This window comes from Amblyomma americanum, chromosome 3, assembly GCF_052857255.1.
Source record: "Amblyomma americanum isolate KBUSLIRL-KWMA chromosome 3, ASM5285725v1, whole genome shotgun sequence".
Taxonomy (NCBI): domain Eukaryota; kingdom Metazoa; phylum Arthropoda; class Arachnida; order Ixodida; family Ixodidae; genus Amblyomma; species Amblyomma americanum.
Genome location: NC_135499.1, coordinates 35,208,349 through 35,224,449, shown reverse-complemented (window position 1 = coordinate 35,224,449; position 16,101 = coordinate 35,208,349). Strand labels below are relative to the sequence as shown.

At 47.6% G+C, this 16,101-nt stretch overlaps 1 protein-coding gene across 1 annotated transcript in view; it reads left to right on the top strand.

The window, feature by feature from the left end:
- Positions 1–1,977: 1,977 nt before the first annotated feature.
- The window catches only part of LOC144122909 (uncharacterized), a 107,135-nt gene continuing 93,011 nt past the window's right edge, over positions 1,978–16,101 (top strand). The window contains exon 1 of the mRNA XM_077655875.1: positions 1,978–2,073. Within this exon, the coding sequence (XP_077512001.1) occupies positions 1,989–2,073 (85 nt within the window). The 5' untranslated portion in view covers positions 1,978–1,988. The remainder of the gene's footprint in view (positions 2,074–16,101) is intronic.

The following is a 16,101-nucleotide window of genomic DNA, read 5'->3' as shown; positions in this document are numbered from 1 at the left end:
ACAAAATCATGCCTGCTCCGTTCAGGGGTTCCTGTTCCTGTATACTGACTACAGACACCAGTGAAAGGCAGTCCTAAAGTGCTAATTCCTTTGTCACAGCCTTTTTTCTTCTTGCTGCATGCTTGACATTGTGAAGCAGCCTTACTATTAACCATATTTAATAAATTGCCGTGTAGCAAAGAACTGAAGGTTGTGCTACATTGAAAAGCTGCTTTCAGCAGCTTTCAGGCTACCGGATACAGATGTGTACTAGTGGTTCAAGGGGCATGAACAGTTGCAATAGCAGATACCTCATAATGCTATGAGGCGTTATAACAAATCTCCTGGACCACCACTCATTCAAAGGGCACCGCATTGTTTAAAAAATAATGGTGCCCAGGATATTGCACTCGAAGCTCCCAATTTTTTTCTAACTTCCTCTTCGTTCTCCACTACAGTGTACTGAAGGTCGCCTTAATCAGTCCTGAATGTTCTCTTTTTATGTATCCTTCATAGATGGCTCAATTTTGATATAGTTGTGATTGGATCAAGAGTGCTCATATTAACAGGATATGACTGGGCTGCGTAAAATTATATTTTGTAAACACTTTTAAATTTTGCCTTATGTTTTTGCTAAGGTAAGTAACATTTTGTGGTGCAAGAACCTCGAGAGTGCAGAACAGACCAGTCAGATAGTAGCCATTTCGCAAGAAGTGGCCTGAATTTTTTACATTGTGGTTACGGTTGGTAATTGTAAATCGCTCTGCATGCGGCATGGAAGCCTGATCACTGCGTTTTTTTTAATCGGGATCAGCTTTTTCAGGCACATGTTCATGTTCAATATGACGAGAACATTGCCTATTTCCTTGCGATCGAATATTATTACCACAAGAGATGTACACTGACACTGGGAGTATCGAGTGTGTGGTGTATACTTCTGTGAAGCAGGTGTTCATCCATCCTTTTAACTGTTTCTTACTGTCAAGTTACTGTTTAGACACACAGACGGCTGTTGAACAACGATCTGTTTCTGGAAGGCTTTCTGGAAGCCAGCCTGATCCTTTGGTTACTCCAAGTACGTTGGTGATAATCATTTATACATGTTGTGTGCAGAACAGACAGTAAGTTGAACAGTCCAGTTCTTCAAGGGGTTTACATCCCCATCTTTTAATGTGCTAGCATTCCCCCAAAGACTCCAGCATGTTTAAGGTTGTCCGCCATTGCGTAGCTAAAGGAAGACCGCCGGCGCAGCCTCGACATAAGCCCGCCCAACTCGAACCACCCATCTTACTTTCCCACCCCATTATTATATACCTGATTCTCTCATCACCCGCAATAAACATGAGGGAACGGGTTTGTTGCGGAATCTTGCGCTCGACATTACCCCTTCGATGCCTTCTTGACACCCCCCCCCCCCCAGGTTCGCACTCACAAGGCGTGAGCGGGCACATCGTGCACACCGGGCATACTGAGTCGATGGCGTCGCACCAGGATCGGCTGCCCTGTCGACTGTAACATCGATTTACGGCGCCTCAGCTGCCCGGCACGTCTAGCCTCCTGGCCCGCTACTTCTCTGCACACGACATTGAAACATAGGAATGCTGGACGGGCCTCAGTGGCAACGCCAGGGGCAAGCTCAGTGCCCTGCTGGACTTTGTTCCGGAGTCAGGCGTATTAAACCTCATCTAAACCTCCCACTTCCCCTTCAGGCCTTGTAAATCACGATATGTGAATGAATGAATCCCGACGTCATCAACAACATTACGAGGTCAAGTCGAATGGCGAGAAAAAATATCTGATTTGCAGTGATTCATGTTTCAGTCAGAAATGCGTGGTTTACTACTTAGTCAACGTCAAGAGGGCCACGAAAATAAAAACAGTCGAATTCTATTACGAACCATGCAAAAGTGGACGCGTTGAGACACGCTAGACTAGAGCGGCGGCATGCTCCACAGGAAGTAAAACGCGAGTCCGTTATGAAGAGCAAGAAGAAGAAGATGGCACATTGGATGAAGTCTGTTCTTGTGGCAGTCGTCCTGCTTGCAACATTTCCAGTCGCTCAGTTCCAGCCCCACCTGGCTAAGTACAAGCTCCGTAAGTAAGCCAGCCAAGGTCGCATTGTCGAGCGCTGTGAGTGTTTCAAATATCTGATACTAAGGGAATACCAAGACTTGTATTGCAAACCGGGTTCCTTTCGGCGGGACCCGACTGGCCGATATACCGGCGGCGGATGCAGCGGATCGGGTACAGCGAAAAATGCGAAAGAAAACTGGCCGTGGTGTCGCATTTATCACATATAGCAGAGCATGGAAGACAGCTCACGGTGAACGGAAGCCGCCCGACTGAGATGTAAACTGTCCCATGCGTTACGAACAATGAGTAGCTGTTATGACGTTTTACAATATGAATGTGTGTGTGCGGTCTCTGGCATCTTGAACACTCGTACATCTTGCGGGTGCTCAGTCATTAGTGCTGGTAGCCGTGACTCACTACTAGGAGGCCTTGAACCATCACTTTCAGCAGTCGCTGCGATGACTTGGCGCTGAGTTCATGTGGCGGCCGTACAGAACCGAACCTCGTAAACGAAGTGCTGGGGTACCTGGCCATTGAGAGCGTCCGTGGGCATGCGAACCTTCTAAAGCATGGACAGCAAAGTCTGCAAACGCGCAAATGATACAGAAACATAGAAATGTGTACAGACCATCACTTTAATTTATGTACTCCAGAAAACAGATATGCCTCGCAGCGATGCCTTGCAATTCGTGCATTGCCTGCATAAAAGTCGTGCGAAACGTAATTACCGCCTGCACAGAGACCCGATAACATCGTGTTATGTTTCACCTTCGTCGTTTTAGAAAACAGGCGCGGATACAGTGGACTTTCCCACGGGCTGCCACACAGTCAGTGGCGCGACGCGGGGTCACCCCCCCCCCCCTTCTGTGCATATCCACGGCAGGGGAGACACTAAGTCTCCCCTGAAAGCAGCCAGCGCGCGTTCATCTTGAAAGGGGAAGCTGTCGGCGAGCGGTTTCCCTACCCTGCGTGGCCTTGTGCGTAACCTGGACCGGCTCTCAAGGATCATTCCATTACAACGACAGTGAGCGAAGATGAGCCAACTCCCGACATCCACCTTCTAGAACTTTAGGCACGCCGAAGGCGGAGATACAGGCTTCCCGGCATCCTGTGACGTGCAAAACAAAAACTGAGGTGAGCCGAGTAACTGTGCAGGCACCCCGATATAAAAAGTAGCTGGCTCTTAAGAAGGACAACGACTGGCGCAGTCGTTCAGGCTCAGGAACGACCAATATTGCCCTCTTGAGGTCTTTCTGCGGCATGGAAAAGGGTCAGCAAATCAAAGATCATGCAGAAAGTATTAGGCTAGCTTTACATCTAACGCCAGTGGTGTTTGTAGATCAAGCTTCCGACCTTTTCTTCCATAATCATGCACAGTAGCCGGCGCGTCCACGGACAAAGGACGCTGTTGATAAAACGATGATGACATCCCCATTTACAAAATTAGAGTTATTTATTTACTTCTTTGCGGCTATCGAAGAAACTGAGTGGTGAAACTGCTCCTGGACATGACGATCTTTCTTATGAGGTCTTCAAGAACTTAGAAGGAGACGCAGCTGACAGCCTGTTGGACGTAATAAACGAAGTGTGGCAAGGAGGAGAAATTCCACTCGAGTGGAAACACTCGGTGGTAGTCCCAATACCAAGCGCTGGGAAACCTCCCACAAGCCTACAACCTTTGCGGCCTATCTCGTTGACGCTCACGTTTAGCAATATCTATGAAACTATGATTGCCACGCGCTTATCGTGATGGTCGGAAAATGAGCAAATATACCATTCATAGTACTGTGGAACCACAAGGACAAGGACGTAGACGGAGTGACGACACCACAAGGGCTCACTAACAACTGACAAAGTTTATTAGAAGCGCAGAATATATTTAGAAAAAAAGATCTGGACTGTTTTGGACTGTCCTGGACCTGCTCTCGATTGCAGCGAACACTTGTGTTGTCATCACTACGTTGACGTCTTTTTCCTTGTGGTTCCACAGCACCTGAATTCTGACCAACTCGCCCAATTTTCAACCCCTTTGCAAATATATCATGCTCGAAAAATTGGGATCCGCACAAGCTTTGGTACAGAAACTGAATTAGTTAACCGGGCTGAAGAGGTCATACATGTGTCGCCTCATAGCCACCTTGCATGCACTGGGTGGCTACCGACGTGGCGAAGGCATACGAAAGCGTGTTACATGCCAAGATTCTTTACAACATGCAACGTATGGGCATTCCACAAAAGGTAATTAAAGCAGTACATAATCTGCTTATTGCCAGGACGTTTTCTCCTGAGGTAAACGGGCAACAAATCGGTAATTGCACGTCAGAGGCGTGCCACAAGTTCGGTTTTATCATCTTTGATATGCAATATCGCACACATACCATTGGCGTCGAAATTAGCTCACATAACAGGGGTGCAGTCCATTATTTACGCAGACAATGTCACGATTTGGTCTACACACAAAGAGCTTGAGACATAATTTTTATCTTCAAAATGCTTTAAACACACTGTATGGGTATGTCCATGATGCATGCAGGCTTGTAACTGTCACTGAAAAGTCCTGCTACATTCATGCTGCAAGCAACAATGGAAGAAACCAATTGGCAGCTAAAAGATTCAGGCTAAACATACCAAATCAGTCATTACAAGAGGGAGATGAGTTGAGAGTCATTGGCCTAGACATACCTTAATCTGGCAAAGGAATAGAATGGCTCCATAGTGTGAAAAAGACACCAGCGACTTCTTTGAACTGATCAAACGCATTTCGTTTAGAATAGGAGGAGCAGATGGCAAGACGTCCTGTATATTGGGTGTTTCAGCCTAGGATGCTCTACCAAGAAGCCCAGTTCCAGCGCCTGACGAGGCGACAATGAGCAGACTTGGAAACAATAAATAGTAACGCATTGTGCACCATCACGACCCTATTTTTTATTTAATTTATTTACTCAAGACAATACTACATCACTGTCTTGGGGGACGTTATTAAAGGCAGGAAACTGCCTGACGAGATCACGCCACCATCTGACAAGCAGCGGTTGAAACTCATGTAGAGACAAAGAAAAAAGATGGAGACACTGTTTACAAACGGATGAAAAACAAAACATCTTTTCGAGAGCACTCCTGAAAGAAAAGACAAGATGAACCCGCTTTGTTTTCACGTAACAAAACTCTCTGCAGACGTAAAATACAAATAATATTAATTATACAGTTGTACTAGCAAAGCATGGTACAAAAAAGTTTTAGATTGGACAAAAACAGCACACAACTGTACAAAACTCCACAACTGTACAATTTTACCAAAATAATTGTACCAAAACTTACCCCAACCGGATTCTCCAGAGATTTTCTCAGCTGAATACACTGACAGAACCAATTCATCAGCGAGAGGCAACAAAAAATCTGAATCGAAAGTACGTTATGCCTATAGCATCCTTGTACACTGAGGTGACAGTGCAAACGTCTACAATGGCTGACCCCTCTCCATGGGAGTTCACGACTATTATACGTCAAACAAGACGATTAAACTTCGTCGTAAAGAGAACATGACAACTAAACCTCTGGTTGATGTATGCCCAGGAACATGTATTGCATATACGGGCGCGTCGATTACAGAAACGGGAGGTACAACAGCAACCCTTTGCTCGACACACAGAGAGCTAAAAGTGCATCATGAATATATATCCGGTCACCCGGACACGCTTGTGATGGAACAACTTTATGCACTCCGCGATGATATGAAGACCGTAAATAAAATAGAGCCTATAACAGAAGCCTATATATATACAGACTCCTTCCATAAAACAATTGAAAAAAGTGACAAAGGCATTATGTGCAAGTCAGGAGATCCATGCACTCAATAAGAAAAAAAAGATACGCGTCCAGATACACTGGACACAAGATGATGCTGCGAACGCTGAGCAGAGAAAAGTAGACAAAATTACACACCAAGTTCCAAGCACTTATGCATCCCCCACCAGGATTCCCTTTGACGCCCGCTCTGCCCTCCCCATCAAGCAACCAAGTTCATCTCTAGTTCAGCGGGCTCTTTTTCCTCGTCACTCACCGAGTCCTGCCATTTAGTACCCATTATTGCTGCAGCGACTTGCAGAGCGAGAATGTTCAGTTTCTGCATTCACCGCAAAATATTGGCCCCAGATCTGCTGGTGATGTCTGGAGGCTTCCGGCCCACTGCTGGCCATGCCGCCCGCCTTTGCAAGATCGCCCGTTCGGAATGGAGACATCAAGCTCGTCTGCACCGGGAACACCTACGACTGCGCACGCTCTACACCTCGCCGTCGTCCAACCCTACAAGGAAGTGGCGTGAAACTTCTATCATTGCCGACCGGACCACTGAATTCCTGCGGCAACAAGTCCTACCGAGTCTGCGTGCACTTGTGCCTTCTAGGAAGAACTGCGCCGTGAACCAGGTGCACCTCGTTGAAGGTGTCACGTCAATCCCGGAGGATGTTCAGCGATTCCTTGGTCATGGGCCAAAGTTCACTGTGCAACCTAAGAGGACAGCGCCAGAACTGCTCACCTTGGTCAGGCAAGCCTCCAGGCTTGCCCCCTCGGGGGAAGCAGATAGATGTATCGCGGACGGCGTTGACGTGTTGATGCGAAGCAAGTCTGAAGGAAGGAAGTTTCCAATAAAAAAAACAATTTCGCATTTAAGTGATAACCATTTATCTCTGCTAACTACTGATAAGGAGGGGGGGGGGGTTGTGATTCTACCTGAACAATTGTACCTGTCCAAGGCCGCCGAAGCAATTCAGTCAGCGTTTAAAAATAGCCCGGTCACTTTAGCAACTAAGCAAAGAAATGTAGCTAAAAAACTTTGCCAAAGAAATTCAGTGCCTCTGACGTCGTCCTCTGTGTTTCTTCTGTCCCTGTGCTTTAACGCGCTGTCAACAAGAATGGAGCACTTAAAGAAGTACACGTGCCCTCATTCGCCCGTGCACTTTCCCCCTCCCTCATAACTTATCGAGATTGGACGAGGTATCCCATAGAGGGATCAGGGCTGGGGCGGCGTCACCCCGTACGTCACGTGCCGATGGGGATCTGAAGAAGACGCAGGACTCACAACCTGCCTGAAGTGCTCCACACCGGCTCTAGAGATGGATGTTCGTCACCTGTTATGAACTTATGCAGGGACAAGGGCTTCACGCACAGGAATGTCAATGGAGGTGGGACTAACGGCGACAAGGGAGGAGGATTTCTCCAAGCGGCTGACAACAAAAAGAGCAGTAGCCTTCTCCGGTTCCTGCATGAAAACACCTTACATGATTTCCTTTAGTATACAGCGAAACCTATTATGCCTTTATCGCAAATGCGCGCAAAAAAAAACCGTATGCGGTAGTAATAATTTTGGGAACATTGTTAGTATTTATTTTTTTCATAGGGAGAACGGAGCAGCTTTCGAACGCCTCTTTACTACGATCGTCAATATTCAACTAAGGATATCGCTGAAATTTTTCTTGACATTATTCATTTTATGAGCAAATGCCAATATTGGTGACGCCGCGGTTCTTGCTGCTCCACAGTCGCTACCGAACCAGCGTCGGCTTTCGGCGCTTCGGCTAGTCAGGTGTTGCTGAAACTGACTGAACAAAGAATATCAGCCTAGAGGTCATATTCTGTAAGATGTGTGTCCATTTTACGCTGTAGATTTCGTGTCCAAATGTTGCTCTGTCATTGCAAACTCAGATATACCCTTGGTTTTCAAGCGTCTGTAGGAAGCGATCCAGTGTGGTTGGCGACCGAACTTCAACATTGGCGGTCATTGGCTGCGATATGCACCGGATGGTAAGGTGCATCTCTGTCAGCAGCAGGCGACCGGACCTCACCACAGGCTGCCATTGGCTGCGTTACGGTGAAATTTGGTCACCAACCACCCAATGGCCGCGTCTCTTCCCACGGACGCCTAAATATCTGAGTTAGCAATGCCAGAGGAGCAAATGTACGCGAAATGGACAATGGAAAATGGACAGACTATAGCACACGTCCTCAGGTAAACTGCGAGAAATATATAGTTGAAAAGTTTCCGGTGGCTTCATTCTTCATCGCGGTACTCACCCCGACGGCGATAGCTCGCTTGTCTTCCCTTCTCGAGCGCCAAGTTTAACGGCAGACGCCCGCGGCGAAGCAGTCTCCTTGCTTCCACGCCAGCTTCACCGGTTGGTTGGGCCCAACAAGCGCACCACTGCATTTAAAATGGAGTAAACATTTGATTCAAAGCCATTTCTGGCTACCATGTTGATGTCTCTTCGGCATAAAAAGACATTTTTCCGGTGAAAATTGCATTTAAAAATGTATTTAAAAATGTGTCCTCCAAGCCGAGGAGGACAGACAGATCCTCCGAGATCTGCCCCACAAGATGAGCTGTCGTCAGCGCAGTTTTCTCGCGAAAGCGGCCGATTTGGTAGACCCGATTGCAATTTTTGCACCGTTAGCCGTTTAGGCGAAGATTGTCGGCAAAGCAGGTTCGTCGCCGTAAGGAACCGTATGCAACGCGCACCGGACGGAGCGCAGAAGAAGAGGGTGAGAGCAGGGACGCAGATTAGGGCTGAGCGGAGCGGAAGAGTGCAGTATGAGTGAGCGGCGCATGTAGGTGATGAGCGCCCCCCTATCCTTCCTCCTCACAACAGTATCTGCGCGGCGCTCCTGTGAAGACTTCGAGCCGTAAGCGTGAGGAGGCCGCACCAGGATCGCCCCTAGTTGAATAACCGCAATGGCAGCAATGCCTTGTATTTTATTCACAGATTTAATCCACTGCAGCATCATCCTTCTGCGCGTAACCATTATCGCAAACCAGCTGATGCCGATTTCGCGCATTACCCTTCGAACAATCGTTGTTGGCCTTTTACTTTACTGCCTTATTAGAGCTTCGCTTTGAGTGAAAGTCAGGGGTAGGAAACTAGAGTTAGTTTCGGTTTCAACTACTTCAACGCACCTGGCGACTGGAGGTGAACTGATGCCTAAAATTAATGATTCCTGCCCACGCACCTAGCGCGATGATACTGCGGCAGTGGCCGAATTGTCTGATCGAGCAAGATTGAAAGCTGTTCTTTTTTCGACGGTGGTGCTTCAAATCCCGCCATGTGTAACGACTATGTGTAACGGGTGTGCTCGCCGCGGCGCACGAAGAGCCTTCTGAGAGGGCTGACTCGATGATAGTCGATCGCGGCACCGCAAAAACATGCGTAAAAGCCGTGTTCCAGGGGTCATGTGTGTATTAATTGAAAGCAGTTTACGAGCTCCAGTGAAGAGGTTAACCGCTGCAGGATGCCCTATGAAGATTTTGTTGAGTTCCTGCTTGGCGAGTGCATAATCAGAAGGAATAAGGGCACTGGTGCTGACTAAGCAGTCAAGAAGTAAACGCTTTTATTGCGCACTTGCACAAAGTCTCACACAAGCTGAAAAATATAGTGAGCAAAGTGAGCGTGAGGTTGCTGTTTTCTACTCGGAGGAAACTAGGGACTGTGCAAACGACTGAACGAAGAAGGAAGAAAAAAATGCAGGAGGACCCTTTAGCTCCCCCTTAATTTATTTCCAATGTCTCAAAGACCCGATGCGGTGCGGTTTTACACGAGGGGCGGGCAGACAAAAATTAACAGAAAACCCGTTCGATGGCAATTTCAAGAAAGCTCGAAACTGGGCAAAAAAAAAAAAAAACGAGGTCATAGGCAACGAGGAACGCGCATAACACCACGGGCGCAGTGTGTTCCTCGCTGCCTACACTGTAAACCACTTTGCACCCTTAAGGGCAGAATGCCATATATTCAACCTAACAGCACCCACGATTTTTGTGAAAACGGTGTGTCATAAGGTAACACCTTTTTTGGGCACCGCTTTAAGATCCAGGATTTTAAATGGGCAGTTTTTATTAGTGGCACCCCTGGAGATCATTGGGATGCAAAGGTGTAAAACGAGAATTACATTAGTTGATTACCCTCAGGGTACGACCAGCGATCGCTTCACGTAGCGTTTGATACAGTGATGACGACAAGCACCAGTGTCACTGTCAGTGACCTCGCACGCTTAACTGCCTCTGAACAAACACAAATACAGAAGTGTACACTCTGCGCGGTGCTCTGTCTGGTTCACAGCCTTCGGTTTTAATTCGATTGCCCAAATTGGCTTTCGCCGGAGAGCGGCGACGAGGGCATAAAGGTCATGCTCCCGATACGACACTTTGTAGATTACATTATAGTTGCCTTCAACAATGCGTTCCTCAATGGTGCCGCCCTGTGTGGGACGACGTTTGTCCTTCGGTTGGTCACTGAGTGCCTACAACAGGCACTACAAATTGTGGACGACCTGTGGCGGGTCGAATGCCAACGCAACAATCCGTCCGTGTGCAACCTCCGATAAAGCCGCCACCGCACCGGGGGGAAAGACCGTAAACTCTATGTTCAAGCTGACCATGGCGCAGGACCGTGGTCTAAGCACCAGTGACCAAAACACATTTAGGTATGCGTCCCGACACGTGAAATCAGTCATTGACAAGGTCAGCATGATGTCCGCCTACATGCTCGAGTGCGTCAACAAACGTTTCCGGGCAATAACCAATATGGCGCGGTTTGGCGGCATGGACGCGATCATACATACAGGGACCTTCTTTGGCTATATACCTCGATCCTGTCAGGACTCAGCGGTGCGAGCGGCCGAAGAGTAAGCGACGCAGAGAAGATTCGAAGATACAGCTGTGCGAGCAGCAGAACTGAAAGCAAGGCGTAGAAAATGCAAAGCGCAAGCGGAGGCGAGGCGGTTGATAATTGGTGCTGTCGCACGTTTGATTTATCACATTGTGGTGATCGCCTGTCAATCTTTGCACCATGTCCCCGTCTCACGAACTAGCCTAACAACACAATGTTATGCGACACAGATATTCGCAATGCTGTAAGTTCCTCTACCTAAGATGTCCTTAAGTAGCAATTATTTATTTTCCAAAGTTCCTGCTATACTTAGCGCTGGCGGTACGCCTCCCACTGCCACACGAGGGGGAAAGCGGGTCCCCTGGAAAGAAATTGAGAAATGAAAGCAAAAATGAGTGCGCCGTGTTGCACGGCTCATGGAGGTAGGCATTCAGCATGACTGTTGCCTATGCTAAGGAATATATACTCTTCCTTTATTGCTTTTGCGATTTTGTTTCGCTTCCCATTCACAATGGCATTGTACCTGGTTCGTCAGTGGGCACTTTTCAAGCAGCGCGCCCCTCTCGTAGCCGCAGGCCGTTACTAAATTTTTTTCCTGGGGAAAATAAATGCCAAGGGGACTAGCCACTATAAATCCATTACAATTACCCCTTTGGATATTGCTTTAGCAAAGAGCAGTGTTGGCTCCGTCTAGCAGAGTAGGTGAGCGTGACCGCCCCATAAACACGCCGTTCGCACAGTGCATTGCCAGCGCTGCACTTTAACCCCTGGCTAAACGACACGCATAGACAGAAAATAAGCAGACAAAGGCCCACTGCATACCGACGCGTTGCCTGCAATGCTGGACGCAAACGACTCCACAGCTTTCTCTCTCTGCGCTGTGTCCCTGACTCCCTGCCTCGTAGCGCGCCAAACTAACACCCTCACAGTCAGGACAGGGTTTCGCCAAAGCCTCCAAGATTACCCGCTCGAGGGCGTGAGGATAGTCTCGGAAGCCATGGGTTGACCACACCGCGTCTGCGCATGCTCATAAGAGATGAGTCAGAAGCGCCGTAGTTTTGACTTCTTTGTTGCCGGCCTTGCCGGCTCCCGCTGCCGCTCACAGTGAAATTATACATCAAAAAGAATGTTTAAAAAACCGACCAACAAAATATAATTTGTTATTAGGCAACAAATCTTGTCCAAAAAATTTTGTAACCACTGCGGCGTCTAGGCATGGCTTGTCTCGTTTTCAACAATGTTGCTCATCCGTATCTGTATCCGGTTGTGCGAAGTTCGCGCGCACTGAAAGCTGCTCGTGTAGCCGGTGCGACAGATTGTGTGTGTTCGTTCATGCTGCCAGCACGGATACTGCCCTGTCTCAACAAACAATGCCGTCAAATGACATCGACGACGTGCCTGTTCCTAAAGCTGGGCCCAAAGGAAGTCGAATGTGAACGAGCCGAAACTGCGGAGCTTGAGAGCCGCCGCCTGTGCTTGCACTGTGCCATGTGCTGGAATGCACTTTGGAGGTAAGTTGTGATGTAGAAATGCATTATGGCCTCTATTTCACAGCGCCAGCAAAAAAGTGCGCAGCTTTTGCTTTCGTTACTCATTCGTCGCTGCAGGGCTTAAAATGAATGTGCACGAGTCTTATAATGGCGTCGTCGCGCTGCTGCTACCGGCGCTGCTTCCCTTTCTGTGGTCCCCGTGCTGCTGACTCGTTCACCGGCTCCCCTTGCCGTCGGCGCCCTGCTCCGCCCCTACACCCTAGGTGTGCGACGACACGGTCTTGTCATGCGGTAGCCGTCGCCCATTTGCGCAGCTCGGTCTGTTTGGCGTTGCATAATGTGCTATGCTGAGTCTGCCATTCACATGGTACAAGACAATGGAAGTAGTCTATGCCAGAGAGCTTTGGAGTGTTATGTGTGCAAGCTGTGTGGCATTTTCAGTCATCTTCTACTGCTTTGTGGCTGTTAAATGGAAATTTCCACGTTTTTTTTTTATTTAAGGCTTTGCCAACGTACAGAGTCGATCACACTTTTCTAGAGCGCTCGAGCAGTGTTCTTCGGGGGAAATTAAGTTGAATATTATTGCAGCTGCTTTCCTGGGTGTAAGGTTCTGGTGCTTGTGCGGTTCACACGTCTATTAGGCTGCTCTGCAGCGCAAGTATTCTCAGTGAAAGTCACTGCCTAATTTAGAATTTCGCTTTATTTACGCCGGATGGCACCACCCGAGCGTTCTAGACAAGTGTGATCGACTCTTTACTTTTATATCTCTAAAAACCTTCTGTTACAGTGTAATTTTCATGAGATTCTAAATTCATGTGCAGGTGCCAGGACAATAGTTTTTATGAATATGTTAAATTTCAAGATCGCTCAATTCCTGACTTCACGTATCCATCGTGTGTTCTCAGTCCGTATCCGCTGATTATTCCAAGTGATGAGGTTTCTCCGGTGCTCAGTAATTTTAGTTTGTTTTCCTTAGCAGCTTCTCATTGCATTTAGAGGTCTGAAAGTCGCTTACGGAAAGAGTCACCGCTGAGAACGGTATGATGCAGGCTACGTTAGAATTGATTACTGCTGAATGCAAGCACCATAACTTAAATGCATGAGTAAGGGATCAGAAATTTGGTCTTTCACAGAAGGCGCACAAGGCAGCTATAAAAACAAAATAAAATAATACATCATTTCAGGTTACGACCAATCACACATCACGTGCAGTCCAGAAACGCCATTTAATTTTACACTGTGACTGAGGTGTTCCAACCAGCTACGCGTATTTTTATTTTAAATGGAGACCTACAGGGCTGATTTTTCATGTTTTTATTTAGTTTCACTTTTTGTTAATTGCATTTATGTGCCTGCTGCATATTTGAAAATCCTGATTTCTTACCTGCTTTAAAAATAGTTAGTTTGGCCCTTTTTTTAGGGTGCAGTGTCAGTGGTGCTAGAAAAAATAAATCTACAGCTGACAGTTTTCCTCTCCCCTCTTTTTTTTTGCTCTGATGTAGTATTGTTCAACTTCTGAGAATCTATTTTTAAAGCAAAAAGCACATTTCATAGACATTGTGGACCACGCAAATCTGCATCACTGCGATTTGCTAATGCTGCAGTATTAAAAGAATATCATTGCATTTCACTGCTTTCCTAAACTTATGTTTTCTTCTCAGTGCAGATTATGGCGAAGATTTCCCCCTACCCGAATGTAGATGGCTTGTATAAGGGTGTGGTGAGCAACAACAATTAATTCAACACAGGAGGAGTCGTGAACATTCTCTTCCACAATTCGAAAACATTCCTGGTAGGTGTGCATTTGAACTACAGCTAGTCAGGTAGTTGTTACTGCATTGTGATGAAAAATATAGCATAAAAAGAAGCTGGGATCATGGAATTATGAAAAACGTTTCAGCGAACGAATGGAATCGCAAAATTAAAGAGCACTGCAGAATATTACTGCGCTAAACTAAATTTCCCATCCCTTTTAGGTATCTCATACACTTGATTTTTTGCATTCTGCAAACAACTCCTCGTCCGCTCACCTACCGCACCACTGCCATCATGCAGTTTAGTAGTACTGGTTGCCATAACTATGTGGCTATACCAGTTGCTCAAGTGCTAATCATTTTCATCGAAATACAACTGTGCCTTTCAGTGCAGCTCGAACAAAATTCTGAGAGTACCTGCATTCCAAAGCATGTGCTTGAAAGGCCAATATGCATGCAGTACATTGGCATTGTTACAAACCTGCTGGGGACACGTTGTTTGACCCCTCGCAGACCCTTGAAAAAAGGACGTCTCAGAGAACCTACGTGCGGAATCTTTCCAACTCTCTTATGGAGTGGGGGGGGGGGGGGGAGAGATGGCCTTCCCTTTGTCTGGTTCGCCGCGAGACTCAGTTGACGATGGACAAGATGACAGAGGGAAGAGGAGACGACGCCTTCCAGTGATTAGCTGTGACTAACATGAGCCGACCCACGGCCCGCCGCAGGAGTAACGGCGGCACCTGCGCAAATCACCTGTTTTCGATACAGACGTGCCACTCTAGTGTGCGAGGTAGCAGCGGACCCCCGAATCTTCCTCGCCCATTCCCACGAATGCCTCCGCTTGCTATGTGCTATGTCATTGTTCCGATCTGTGCCACGTGTTGAAATGGGCCGACTGGTGGAGGGGCGGAGCCTTGGGATATTTAACAGGCGACCTGAGTGAGAACGATCGCTCTGTGCCCTGACGACCAGGTACATCCAGTCGCTCGACGCTATGAACTTTTAATGTTTTACTGTTTGCTCTTTTCTAAACTATGTAAATAAATTTCCTCAAAATGGCAGTAAACCCGCTTCTTTTTCGTTTTCACAAACTTCAAGTTCCATAATTCCTCAGCCCTAAGGCTCGCATAGGCTACCAGAAGGCGCACGGGTTTGAGTGAGCACCTGCACCACGACAACTAGTGACCAGCGGAGAGATCGGAACCTACAATCGGCAACAACGGTCAGCCAGCGAGAGAGCAGCTGTCTTAGGACATGATCACATGTGTGGGTGAGTGCTTGGCTTTCCTCTGATGTGGACCATATTGTCACGTAGGGGTGACGGCAGTCGAAGCAGCGATGAAGACGGACGAAAGGGTCTTCTAAAAGAAAACTGTTTATTGGGCTGACTTGCCCCCAAAATGGACTGAATCACTGGGCGGCAGCGAAGCGACAAGCGTGCTCGGCGGTCGTCGAACAGAATGCCCGCCGCCGTCGGCCGTGCTCAATTTAAAGCTGATAGCGAACTTTCGAGATAAAGCGTGCAAAGTTACTAGAACATTCCGGAACAACGTAGAATCAGCTCTGCCTGGCTGCGATCAATCGAGATAAATCTAGTCGCGTCTTGCGTCGCAAAGAAAGCGATGAAGTGGTGTGGCGGCAGATTTTAAAAAGAACAAACACTGCAAATATTCGCGGCATTACTCCCCTCTCAAAGAAGCATCGACCCGATGCATTAAAACAATTATTGCGACTAGTAAGAGAAAAAAACGGATCTTGCGAAAATAGAGCATGGAAATGCAGCGGCCTTTAGCGCGCATAATAGGGCTTCAGACGAACGACATGGAACCCTTCCGGTTGTACGCGACGTCGCTGGGATGCAGTCATTGCACCAGGGATGACTTCCTAATCCAGTTCACCTAGCCGACGAATAACCGTGTACGGGCCGAAAAAGCGGCGCAAAAGCTTTTCACTCCAAACACAGCGGCAAATGAGCGTCCACACTCAGACTTGGTTTCCTGGATTGTATTCCGCCTTGCGTCGTCGTAGGTTGTCGCGTCTGGTGCCGGACAGCTGCTGACCTTTGATCCGCAATCGGGCAAGCCTTCGAGCTTCTGCGCTTTGAAGGTAGGCGGCAACGTCGACGTTAACTTCTTCTGTAGCGTTGGGCAGCAT